Source organism: Galeopterus variegatus, unplaced genomic scaffold (assembly GCF_000696425.1).
Source record: "Galeopterus variegatus unplaced genomic scaffold, G_variegatus-3.0.2 Scaffold4574, whole genome shotgun sequence".
NCBI classification, from domain to species: domain Eukaryota; kingdom Metazoa; phylum Chordata; class Mammalia; order Dermoptera; family Cynocephalidae; genus Galeopterus; species Galeopterus variegatus.
The window spans coordinates 60,425-74,531 of record NW_007730685.1 but is presented as its reverse complement, the minus strand read 5'-3'; the positions used below and the strand labels follow the sequence as shown (position 1 = coordinate 74,531).

Below are 14,107 nucleotides of genomic sequence, written 5' to 3'. Positions count from 1 at the left end.
AAGGAATAATACATTTTTTTTTTTTTTTTTTTTTTTTGTCTTTTGTCTTTTTTCCGTGTCAAGTCGCGGATCGCAACCCTCAGTGCTGCCCCCGGTCGCAACGGGATCGCAAGCCTCGGTGTTGCTCCCGCGCCTCACTCAGCCAGCGAGCGGGAACCGGTCTGTATATGGGATCCGAACCCTCGGACGGGAGCGCCGCCGCGCTTCCCAAGCGGCGCACCATCCAGTGCGCCACCGGGCCGGCCCGGAATAATACATTTTGAAACTGGAAATAACAATGGTAAATCCCAGCTACTGATAACACAAAGACTTTATTGTCTTCATTGTCTTTATAGTCTCAAAACCCTAAAACAGATGAAACAGGTAAACCACAATGCTTCTTTTATTATAAGAGCTGTCAAAGGTGGGAAATCAACCGCCACACTTTTGCAATTAATGCTTTCAATCTGCCTTAGTGCATTATCATTACAATACTGTTGCTCACAAACAGGCCATATAAAACTAACTGGCTAAATAAATAAACCTGCAACTATTTCCACTTACCCAGCAAAGCCATAATTTGGTAATATTAGGTAAGGATTGCCACTTGCAAGATCTTATACCCTTTTTCTCAATGCAACTAGAAAAATGCAGATACTCACTTTTCATTGGAGTTTCATTTCATTATTGAAGTCTTGATTACAAAAATAATTTTTATTCCATATTTCCAAAAATACTAACATTTAGCAAAATGAAAGAGACCATATAAATAGCAACCAATAATACATGCTGTAAATCACAGTAAATTTATATACTTACCATTTCTAATTGTTATTTCCATCAATGTACTTAAAATCTGCACTGACACAATACAGTCTGTATGAACTGACATCATCTGTCAAAAGTAGATGAATGGTAGGGTATTTGAAAGAAAGAAAACATGAGTATTTACTATTTGCTAGGCACATATAAAGATGTTTTATGTGCATTTCATTTAATACTTAAAATAAATGTATCAAGTGGTACTATTACACACATGAACAAATAGACTCAGAGAGATTAAATACCCTACCCAATGTGCTACATGTGATACATTGGAGAAGGTGGAATTTAAATCCAGGTCTGATTCTGAAGTCTGGGCTCTTTCCATTCTAACATTCTGCTTGTTTTTACAACTTGCATTTATAATTAGACAAATATAACATTCGAAACTATCAAAAAAATGCCTTTCTGGGCCGAGCCCGTGGCGCACTCGGGAGAGTGTGGTGCTGGGAGCATGGGAGCACAGCAGCGCTCGCACTGCGGGTTCGGATCCTATATAGGGATGACCGGTGCGCTCACAGAGCTCACTGGCTGAGCGCGGTGCGGCCGGTCTCAAAAGAAAGGACAAGAAAAAAAGAAACTGTAGTGTACTACGTAAATAAACTGTATATAGAAATAACCTACTGGTAGATTATTGCTAGAACTAGAAGCAAAGAGGTTATAAAATGCTTGTTATATAGTAGCTAATGTTAGAGACATGAGTATATGCATGCATGCATACAAACATACACATCAAAAAAAAAAAAAAAAAAAAAAAAAGCCTTTCTAGTATGTATCATGACATGAAACCAAAAAACCAGACGGAAAAAGCTGCTAGACTCATCACATCATAAACAAAAATCAAACCACAAACTAGTAAAAAAAATTAGAAAAGATAACATACAAATAAACAAATATACAATACACCTTTTAAAAGATGCTCAATATCAATAGTAATCAAAACGATGCAAAGAAAAACAATGACAAGATATCATTAGTTGACATCAAAACTGGCAAAGATCAAGAATATTGATGGTACCCAGTATTCACAAAAGTACTAGAGAGGTAAGCAGTATTATGCCTAGTGTAAGTATAATTTGGTAAAAATTTTAAAGTAATTTGGTAATGCTTATGTTAAGTTATTGTACTTATACTTTGATCTAAACAGCCTTTTCACACACAGGAATTTAGATGCAGAGACAAATGATTAATATTACTTTTACAAGACAATTTTTTGGAAACAAAAATCTCAAAAAATTTTTTTTAGAAATCATATAACATAATGAAAGTAATTTTAAAGTGGGTTTGTAAAGAAACACATATTGTATTTCTATTGCTATCTTTCTCTTTTCCTTAGGAGCCATAGATTATGATTATAATAAATTTAAATCTAAACTGTAAGGAGGAATAACCCAAACTCTGCTTTCAATTAGGCATATGGCTTGTGTCACTTCAAAAACTGTGTGAAAAAATTTTTTTGCTATGATGCCTGTGTTGTGAAGCTCTGCCACTAGGAGGCAGAACCGTTCACAGACAAGGTTTTGATGATAATTTTTCATGGGGGGTGATAAATTCCAGGGTGGGCAATACGCTAATTTCAAATTAATAAATGTTTAAAGAATTATATACAGGGTCAGCTGGTTAGCTCAGTTGGGAAGAGCACAACAGCCTTATAACACGAAGGTCATGGGTTCAGATCCCCATACTGGCCAGACGCCAAAAAAAAAGAAGGATATACAACAATCTAATACCTATCAGTTGAGATTGGGTTAAATCATGGTATAGCCTGACCAAAAAATAGTATAAAGCCATTAAAAGCATTATAACATATCAATAAAAATACTCAATAATTTATCATTATCTGAAATAAACAAGTTATTAAACATATTCCCATGTTCTGTTTATCTTAAGTTACACAGCAACTTTTGTATGCAGAGAACAATCTAGAAAACACTGACCAAAATGGAACAGCTCCTGAAAATTAGGGGTTGGGAGGAGTTTAGCCTTCTTTTTCTAAAAATCTTATCCTTTCTATTTTACTTGAACATGGCACAATGAAACATGAATTCCCTTTGATAAAGGTTAAAAAAAAGAAAAAGTAGTAAGCTCTTTCTGGTCTACTACATTTAAACACTCATAAAAATCACAAAAATGCAAATACTTCTTCTATTACATTTTAACAATTAAATTTACAAAATACTAGTTAGGACTACAGCATTTAAATGAATTCTGACATACTTTCTAAAAAATACTTACAAGTTGGTAAAGCCTCTCCACCATAAAAATGAACTTGGAATTGAAAAGGAGAAATGAGACAGTGTCTTACACAGACAAAATGCTTAATGAACAATTATTAGTTTGGTTTTTCAAGAATAAATATGAAGAATATAAAAAACTACTTACATGAAGATAGCCTTGTATATTATAATCAGGGTTTTAAAGACTATAATGATGGGCCCACATCAATAAGAGAAAAATTAATATAGATAAATGCAAAGTCTTACTTGTAAGTTTAAGAACAGATATATACAATTAGAGAATAATGAAGCACTGGCTTGACAGCAAATTTTGAGTTGTAATAAATATAAATGTGTGGGTAGGACAGGTGTCTAAGAGTCTCACCGGAAACTGTTGGTAAGACAGACCTTATTTGGAGCATATGTCCATTTACTGGAGGAAAGGGGGCACTTCAGGAGTAACAATGACAAGCAGTTATTCCTTTACTCAAATCTCATCTTAACAGAAAGGCCTTCATGAACTACCTTACATATAAAAAAAAGCAAAACTTCTCTCCCACCCTGGTATTTCCTGTATCTACCTTAGCCTACTTTAATTTTCTTCATAGCATATACCATCTGACATATTATATTTATAAATGTGTACACATACACACATATTTGTTTATTGTCTGTCTCCTCTACACTAGAATGTGGGCTTCATGAGATCAGAGACACTGATTTTTTCATTGCTGTTCTCTCTACTGCATGGCACAGCTGGCACTCAAAAATGCCAGCTATACGAAAAAATGAATAAAAGACTGTACTGGAATATCTTTCCAGTTCTTGCCAAATGAGATTTCTTGAAATACTACCTTAAAGCCCAGAGTAGAAACTCCCTATATTTTTCCCACTTCTCACTTCCTATATAATAATTACAGTTCTCTGGCATTAACACAATATTTTTTTTCTTTTTTAAATGTGATTTTTGGGGCAAACATGTACCTACTGTAAAGGGTTCTTTTATATTATGAATCCTTTCCCCCTAATGTATATTTTTCATACATTTAGGATTTTATTAAAGTGGAATACTCCTGTAACCTGAGAATACCTTTGTTATTCACAATCCTTCTTGCCTAAGGAAGGAGGATAATTCCAACCTAACCGGGTATTACTGTAGTACTTGTCAATACAGAACTTAGTGTAGTGGAAAAAACCCTGTTCACAGCCTCCTGGCTCTGCCAGCACACATGGTATTTAATCCTGAATGGTGTCTTCTGGATGATATAAATGTCGAGTAATAAACTTCTATGTTGATGATGTTTTCTGCCTGAAGGACCAAAGTATATAGAGTAACACCAGGACTGTATACATAAAATCAATGATACCACTGATCTTTAAAAAGTTACCACTTAAATAAATCAAAAGTTAAGAGAATTATTTAAGTGGATTTGTTAAATATGAATCAAAAAAAGAAATAGTTGGATTTGCATTAAAAAATATATATATATGAATAGGGAAATATTAATATGCAATTAAAATCCTGAAAATGTATATAGGTACCCATAAACATAAAAAACATTAAAAAGAAATTCAGGTATGTAAGCATTAGAAGACCCCTTCTAACACTAACTACGAGTACAATACTGATTTACCAATGTGATGAAATGTCTCAAGCACAACTAACATTTTGACCATCCTGTACACTACCTGCATTATTACTTCCTTTATAATCACTTTACATTGACTCTTGCTTCATTCTAACCCAATGAAATCATAGGTTTGATGTGCTAGATTAATTTTTTCTCCAGTAATGTGTGAATAAAATTATATCTAAAAAGTCTGTTTTGGGGAAATACAGTAGGAGGCAACTATAATCCCCCAAACATTTCTCTTACCTGAAACAGCCACTTTAACACAGGTACAGGACATTGGACATAGTGATAAGCAGAGGTAAGGAAACCTTGTGTTGTCAAAAAAATCTGATCTGTTTTTCCCGATCTGAAAAAATAAAGTAAAATCAATATGACTTTTACCTTGATGGCAAAACACTTCTACCACCACCACCACGACCACATCTGACATAATTAGGGAAATAAGCAAGCAAATCATCCTCAGTCTATAGAGGTGTATTTTACACAAATACGGATGGGCTACTCATAATAGAAATTCAATTGATGGCCTAAAGCTGATCCAGTCTGTTGGCTTGGTTCCATACTTATCTGGTGGACAAAGCTATATTTGCTGGCAATGTTGAGAGAAAAACTATCTTACAGTAGTACATGCAGGGAAATGCTTAGGTTGTGAGAGAAAAACTATCAAGTCCCAGGACATCATCTGCTTTTGCCAGGTTGAGAATATACTTCCTAAAACTCAGCACCAGAATTAATGTGAAGAACTCAGATATCATGCACTGAGAGAAATAAGAACAGCCTGGGCATTGTGATAGAGATTATTAGTTGTCCATCCCAACACGTATTTTCCCTTTCTTCTTGGTAACTGAACCCTGATTTTTAGCTGGGCACACTGGTTGCCCAAATAAAGATCACTTCCCAGCCTCCCTTGTAGCTAGGGGTAGCCATGCTAAGTTCCACCTAACTAACTGTAAGTACAAATACTGTGTGGGATTTCTGGGAATCTGAACATAAAGGCTAGATAGAGCTCCAATAGCATCTGGAACAACAAAGTGCTAAGAATAATGAAGAAGAAAGATTATATGGTGAAACCAAAACATTAGCTCTGAACTTCCTACCTCTGTACTTCTTTCACATGAGAAGAAACATACTTCTTGTTTAAGCCCCGGTTATTTTGACAGTCACTGGGTTTTTTTTTTTTTGTCTTTTCTTGTGAACGGTAAGGGGATTGCAACCCTTGGCTTGGTGTCGCCCGCACCACGCTCAGCCAGTGAGTGCACCAGCTATCCCTATATAGGATCCGAACCCGCGGCGGGAGCGCCACTGCACACCCAAGCGCTGCACTCTCCCGAGTGCGCCACAGGGCCGGCCGTGATGGTCACTGTTATTATATACAAGTCTTAATTCTAATAAAGGCACGTAATGTGCCAAACAATTATCCTATACTGTTTCCTATAATTAAATAAGAAAACCGAAAGAACAATAGTAATAAGTGTAGGAAACTAGATAGGTCATAATAGAAATTAGCCTTCTAGAAGATTACACTGGTCAGAAGTCTTTCAGAGATATTTTTTTATACTGAAAAAAGCAAAATGTCTATTTTTCTACTTACTTAAGAATAAGCTTTTCTACAGCACTTTGTCCGATAAAACCAGAGTCTCTTAAATCCAAGGTATACTGATTGAAAATTTTTCCAGAATTGAGGAAATTAAATATTTCTTCACCTGGATGATGATCAGGAATCGCATCAATTGTAACTGAAAATTTCTTTAGAAATTCCCTGAAAAACAAAAAAAAGTCATTCAATACCAGACAGCCATACTGTATATGGTTTTGTACATAAAAATTGGGTGCAAAGAAAACTTTTTTTAGGGCCAACGTTAATCCCAGATTAGAAAACAAGTATGAGAAAAAGTATGTTTTGCTCTTCCCACTTTTTGCTAGTTAGTCAAAAGCCACTAAATGTATCTGTGAGAAAAAGAATAACCAGGAGAAAAGACAAAAGATGTAATTTGGCCCTGACATCTACCTTTCAAATCCATCACAGATGGATTAGAAATGCATCATAGATTATTCACTAAGTAGATAGCCATTAATGGCCTATTTATTTTACAAAAAACCCTAAAAAATGTAAAAATTTAATAGGGCATATATACATTACAAAAGACGCTGTACCTGTGCTCTTCCAAGAGGCCATCCTCATCATCTGTACTGTCTTCATCTCCGATTCTGACTGGGGATTTAATGCCTCGGCCCTGCCTTATGTCTTCTTGTAGCTGCTTCTGCAGTTCATCCAGCCTAAGAATTAATTGAAAGAATGCCATAATAAAAAGTTTAACCTAAAAATAAAAAAATCTTTATATCTAAAAGAAGTACCAAGAAAAACACTTATTAAGTGCCCTGTTTATATCTAAAAGCAATACAAATAAAAACCCTTAAGTATCCTGTTATATGACAAATTTTGTTATACTATAGGTCAAATCATGTCTCCCAAATACAGCATGATATTCAATACAGTATATATGATTTTCACTAATAACACAGAAAGTCTATTTTAAGTCTTAGGCTTTTACCCAGGTCCTGGTATGGTATCAGAATAGTAGTTCTGTCGCAAAAAATCACTTAAATATTTCTTTACAGCTAGGACTTCAAGAATCATCTTCCCGAATCACTTGAAAAATGGCAAAGAATAAACAACACTAAATTTGATTATCCTTTCTAATCTTTAATGCTCATTTGACTTCTAGTAGACCAACAACCTGCTAATGTTAATTAGGCTTTCTACCAGCAGTAGCTGTCATTGTCATAATCATCCTAACACCTAACACTTACTGAGCACTTAATATGCAACAGGCACTGTATTAAGGGCTTCAGGCATCTTTTAATCCTCATAGCAACTTCATATTGTAGTTTATTATTACCGATTTTACAGATGAAGAAACAGACATCATAAAAGCTAATTTCTTTTTTTTGGCAGCTGGCTGGTATGGGGATCCAGACCTGTGACACCCTGGGATTATAAAGCTGCACTTTAACCAACTGGGTTAACTGTCCAGCCCTCAGAAAAGCTAAGTAACTTGCAAGAGCTTGCAATGCAAGAAGCTGGGATTCAAAGCCAGAGAGTCTAGTTCCACAGTCCACAACTCCAAAATTAAGTTATTTTAACCCAGGTTCTTATTCCCAGCCGCAGCCCCAAACAGTAGATGAGTATAGTAGAACAGTAAATGACCAGTAAATCATCATATTCCCAGCCGCAGCCCCAAACAGTAGATGAGTATAGTAGAACAGTAAATGACCAGTAAATGTACTGCTCTATCACTACAGGAAAGAGTCAATCATCCAATCAAACTAGCACCTCTGCTTTTCACCTGTGTAATATTCAATTTTAAATAAGCAACTTCGGAATTCACATCAAATCACATGAATTCATAAAACACTTAAAGAATTTTAAAATAGAGACAATTTCTCTAATTAAATTCAGAAAGGAGAAAACTTTTGACCCATGTATTGTCTGAAAAATTCCTACAGTTAACTACTTGGTTATCAAGTTTGAGATACATATATACCAACTTCCATATAATCAGATCAGCTGAGTTCTTAATGAAGTTCTCGGGCTAGTTTCAAGGATACTTCTTGATTTAATCAGGAATATATTTTCCCCCTCTCATTAGCAAAAACAGTCTGCAAGTAGTCACATAAACTTCATTAGGATCATTATGATCCTCAACTTTCTGACTGCTGTATGTGTGTGCGCGTGCATGTGTGTGTGTATGTGGTGGGATGTTCATCATAATTCTAAACTTTCCCTCAAAAGAGTAACGCTGATGTAGAAATACCACGTCTGGTTATGCTGGTTTCAAAACTTGGACTTGGTAAACATACAAACATTTTAAAAAGTTCTACCTGTGGAAACAACAAAAAATTCAAACAACTCAATTAAAAATGGGCAAACGATCTGAACAGACATTTCTCTAAAGAAGCTATACAAGTGGCCAATAAGCAAATGAAAAGATACTTAACATCATTAGTCATTGGGGAAATGCAAATCTAAACTATAACGAGATACCATTTCATACCCCACAACCATTAGGATGGTTACTATCAAAAAAAAAAAAAAAAAAAAAAAAAAGGAAAGAAAAGAAAATAACAAGTGTTGGTGAGGTTGTGGAGAAACTAAAACCCTAATGCACTGTTGGTACGAATATCCAATGCTGCAGGTGCTATGGATAACAGTATGGCAGTTCGTCAAAAAATTAAACAGAATTATCACATGATCCAGCAAGTCCACTTATGAGTATATACCCAATAGAAATGAAAGCAGAGTCTCAAAGAGATATCTGTACACCCATGTTCATAACAGCATTATTCACAATAGCCAAAAAGTGGAAGCAAAGTGTCCATCCAAAGAAGAATAATCGAAATGTTTTATACACATAATACAATGGATATTCAGCTTTTTTTTTTTTTCCTTTTTGTCTTTTTTTTTTTCGTGACCGGCAACGGATCGCAACCCTCAGTGTCGCGCCTGTACCAGACCGGGACCGGCAACGGGATCGCAACCGTCGGTGTTTCGCCCGCACCTCGCTCAGCCAGTGAGCGGCTGGTCTGTATGTGGGATCCGAACCCTCGGCAGGAGCGCCGCCATGCTCCCAAGCGGCGCACTGTAGCAGTGTGCCACCGGGCCGGCCCTCAGCAGGAAATTCTGACATATGATATGACATGGATGAACCTTGAAGTTATTATGCTAAGTGAAACAAGCCAGCCATAAAGGGGCAGACAGTGTATGATTCCATTCTCATGAGGTACCTAGAACAGTCAATTTCATAGAGATAGAAGGGAGAATGGTAGTTGCTAAGGGTAGGAGGGAAGGGGAGAATGGGGAGTTATTATTTAATGGGTATGAAGTTTCAGTTTGGGAAGATGAAAAAGTTCTGGAGCTAGATGGTGGTGATGGTTGCATAACATTGTGAATATACTTACTGCCTCTGAACTGCACACTTAAAAATGGTTAAAACGATAAATTTTGTTATATATATTTTACCATAATAAAAAATACATAAAAACATTCTACATGTGCTTTCGATCAAGAATTTCAGCTATCATTTAGATACTAATTGTGATAAGCAGAAAGGAATTTATATTAGTTAATGCAGCATATTATAAAAATCTGGATCTTTTGAGCCAGGCTATGAACAAGAAAGCACATATTATCTGTAACACAATTGACAAGAGAAGAACTGTTTTAATGGTATTACCACAAAATGCATGCTAATTTCTTATAATTTTTTTTTTTTTCCTTTTTTGTCTTTTTTCGTGACTGGCAACGGATCGCAACCCTCAGTGTCGCGCCCGTACTGGGCCGGGACCGGCAATGGGATCGCAACCCTCGGTGTTGCCCCCGCACCTCGCTCAGCCAGTGAGCGGCCGGTCTGTATGTGGGATCCGAACCCTCGGTGGGAGCGCTGCCGCACTTCCCAAGTGGTGCACTGTAGCAGTGCACCACTGGGCCGGCCCCTAATTTCTTATAATTTTTTTAAGGTAAATTAAAAGTAAGCAACACAAACAAGCAGTATATTAAGTTTAGCAAACTAATCATGATGTTAACTAACCTTTGTGTATCTTCCATCTCCTTCACTAGACGCTCTAAAGTATTTGTGTAAGTCCCACTGTGAACACGTTCCTAAAACAAAACAGATTTAGAAATACTTTATAACGTATTTTAGTACAAGAATGTCTTAAGTTATTTAAAGTACTAAAGACTATTTTCTACTTCAATACTCTGGGTCAGGATAATACCTTTCTTAAAGGAGAATTTTCACCATCATGCTTTAAATTTAGTATTTTGTACTGCAGGCAATTTGACTTTACCATCTATTTGGAAAGGCACTATTTATAAAATTCTGCTAGACTCAGAATCTAACTGCCAACACCCAAGGGCTCTATGGCTGCCCTGTTTTTACTTTAAAGTTCTATGTTAGTGGAATCACACTACTAATTTTTAGGTGTTACACTGGAATATTAACACCTTCCCCACCAAATTTTACAGGCATGTTAAAATTTAATTCAGCTTATTCCCAAGATAGAATGAAGAATTTTATAAATAAAATTGCACACCACAATTAACAACATTTCTACACTCTACCTTCATTTACAGCAGTGGTCTCCAAAGCAGGGGGTGTGCAAGGTGATCCATTGGGGTGCAGGAAGAAAATAATAGAACTTCTATTTATATGGAACTTCTATAGAAACTCCAGTAGAACTTAGTCTATAGTCACTTCTATATAACTTCTGTAGGAAAATACTTTTTCTTCTTTCTTTAAATTCTGTTTTTGCATATGCTTTAGAAAGTACACAGTTATTATTATAGTGGTAAATGTATATAATCCATAAGTAGACACATATATTGGGGTACATGCTCAAAAAGTTTTTGTACTAATAGAAGTGTGTGTGATCAAAAAAGTTTGGAGACCACTGATTTACAGTAATAAAACTAAAGATATGGGAAACTCATTTACCAAACAAGAATTATACCAGTTTCAGTCCAATTATGAACTGTAATAAATATTAAATTTTAAAATAGTTCTAACAACCCAACCCTCTTTCACTAATCAATCCATCTTTCCCTCTTCAAGTAAAGAAAAACATCACAGAACTACTTACAGTATAGCCTGATGACTGAGATCTAAGCCCCTTGGAAAGAGCAGGAGGCTTTCCTGTAGTTGCAGGAGTCTGACTGAAGTTCATAGCCATTATTTCTTCCAGTGATTTTAATGTTTCTTCTTCCTCATCACTGTCTAGGTTGTAACCTAAACTTTCTTCATCACTATCAAAATCACCCCTTAGTTTTCTTTTCAGTGCATTGCTATCTACATTGGAATTTCCTGAACTCTCTTTATCTGAAGGTGCTGTAGGGCTTGGGATACATGGCACAACTTCCAAAGCAGCCGGGGGAGACTTTGTAGGAGTGCCATATTCTGAACGCAAAGATCCCCCAGAAATTTTCCCTGAAGATACATTAGAATCAGCCTTATTAGTCTTTGCTTTGTGTTCCTTGTGTTTGGAGGATTCTGTAGAATGCCCAGAACATTCCCTAGATGAAGAACGCTCTTTATCTTTTTTAGGAACTGAAAGAGTGCAATTTTTAGCATTTAATGGTACCCGAGAGGAACCAGCACTTGGAACATGGGAAAGTAAAGGTAGAAGTTTTGTCTCCTTTGATGACACAGGGCTAGCAGTTTTACTTTTCTGAAGGTTGCTAGCTTTTTTAATTGCAGATTTTTCCTGAGGTAAAGGTAAGTGGGGTTTCTGCATCTTAGTCTCTTTGGTACTCGCCACACGGATTTGGTCACTATTCCTAGAAGAATGGTGGCCAGAATTTGAAGGTGCCAAGCCTGCAGAGGAGCGATCAGTTTCATCATTTGGTTCCTTGGATATATCTTCCAAGCGCAACACATCACCAGGTGTCTTCAGTGCAATATGTTTTATAAATTTTTCTTTCTGATGTGGTCCATCAGGACGCTTCTCAAGGAAGAACTCTTTTGCTTTTGGTAGCATAGATTCTCTTGTGCTTTTCAGATCTGAATCCACAGAGTTCCTTTTTCTTTTGTCAGGGAATTTATTCTGTTTAGAGCCTGCTAAAATTTAATTTTTGTCAGATCAGTAAAAAGTATACTTTCCTACTTTAGTAAAGCTTATTCAGTGAGTATCTAGAACACCCTGAGAAAATGTTTAAATTCTAAAAGTTTAGGCTGAGATTATTTACCACATATGGAATGAGGAAAAAGAGTTAATACTATCATGTGTCAACTGATAAATACTGGTGTCCAAGAAATTTAAAACTAATGACAAGTGCTCATTTTCATTCCAAAGTTATTAAAAGTTTACTATCTTAACAGAATTACAGGTATCACTCCCTATAACATAAACAATTGTATATTTGTACCAAGGAAAAAATTCTAAAAGCACATCCCCTAAAAGTGGATATTTTTTAGACCTAGGACTGCCTGGTTCCAGAAATTAACACTTCTACATCTAAATGTATAGTACCTTAAAACACATATAGGATAGCTAGTTGAAGGCAGATAAATTTTAATTTGTCACTAAAAAAAAAAAAATTCACCCAAGTCTTCTCCCCCTAGCATTTAATTACTATTTTTTCTTTCCCACATGTCCCTCTAGTCTTTTAGCCATGTTATGGGTTGAACTGTGTTTCCACCAAAATGATATGAAGTCCTAACCCCTAGGTACCTCAGAATGTGATCTTAACTGCAAAGAGTCTTTATAGGCATAACTGAATTAAAACGAGGTCATTAAAGTGGGTCCCAATGGAATATGACTGGTGTCCTTATAAAAAGGAGAAATGTGGACACAGAGACAGACATGCACGGAGGGAAGACACACAAAGAAAAGATGTCATGTTACTGGAGAGATGCAGCTACAAGTCAAAAAATGCCAAGAATTGCAGGCAAACACCAGAAGCTACAAGAGGTAAGAAGTATTCTCTATTAGAGCTGTCAGAGAGAGCACGGTCCTGCTGACACCCTGATTTTGAACTTCTAGCTTTCAGAACTGAGACAATAATTTGTTTTAAGCCATCCTGGTTTTGGCATTTTGTTGCAGCAGCCCTAGGAAACTAATACAAGCTGTCCATGTTCATCAGGAGCCCCAACCAGAAGCACATTAATAGCCATTTAAGTGAAGTTAACCAGTTTTTAAGTTAGCCAGTTTAAAAAACTTCGTATTATATTTAAAGATGTGACATATCCTTAATCCACTCTTTAAAATTAATTATTCATTAAAAATTCACTATTTCTATGAGTTACAATCAGTATTCTCAAAATCAAATTCCCCTAAATCAAATTTTCTGCACATGGACAAAAGTCTCCACTCCCCAACAGTTTGATTAAAAACCCCAAAAACCAAACTCAAGTGTTATGTAATTATTATTTGGACAGCTTGATCAATACATAATCTGGAAAATTCAATTTATAAAAATGAAATTAACCAATCAATTAATAAACAAATGCCCTGATCTCTGTTCTTGTACAAATATCTCTCATTACCTGAAGAAATCATTCCATGCCCACTCAGTTTTCTGGGGACAAATGTCTTGTAAAAAAAGGGCAGGGCTTGGGCTGGCCAGTTTAGCTCAGTTGGTTAGAGCGTGGTGCCGATAACACCAAGGTCTAAGGTTCCATCCCTGTATAGGCCAGCCACCAAAAACAAAACAAATGAACAAACAAACAAAAAAGAACAGGGGTCACTTACATTATGAGAAATCAAATGACTTTTTAAAAAAAGAGAAGACTTGGGGTATAGTTATACTTATTATCTTAAAGAATGGGGAAAAAGCTACAGAGCTGCCAGTTTGAGTTTTGTTCCATTTTCTTAAAGAAGTCAGACAATTTAAATACGCTAGTAATGTGGAGAAATTCCTGCTTTGCTCAGGAATTATCTAGGACTTATCCAGGAGGAGAC

The 14,107-nt window shown here is 36.0% G+C and overlaps 1 protein-coding gene across 3 annotated transcripts in view; it reads right to left on the bottom strand.

The window, feature by feature from the left end:
• The window catches only part of FAM178A (family with sequence similarity 178, member A), a 41,438-nt gene that overhangs the window by 19,004 nt on the left and 8,327 nt on the right, over positions 1–14,107 (bottom strand). The window contains exons 5-10 of one of the 3 annotated variants that reach the window (XM_008587854.1): positions 11,291–12,264; positions 10,240–10,310; positions 6,806–6,928; positions 6,243–6,410; positions 4,895–4,997; positions 799–874 (exon numbers count right to left, since the gene is read on the bottom strand). In XM_008587854.1, the coding sequence (XP_008586076.1) occupies positions 799–874; positions 4,895–4,997; positions 6,243–6,410; positions 6,806–6,928; positions 10,240–10,310; positions 11,291–12,264 (1,515 nt within the window). Of the gene's footprint in view, positions 1–798; positions 875–4,894; positions 4,998–6,242; positions 6,411–6,805; positions 6,929–10,239; positions 10,311–10,772; positions 11,259–11,290; positions 12,265–14,107 lie in introns of those variants that run through there. The other 2 variants (XM_008587855.1, XM_008587856.1) reach the window with 2 other exon arrangements.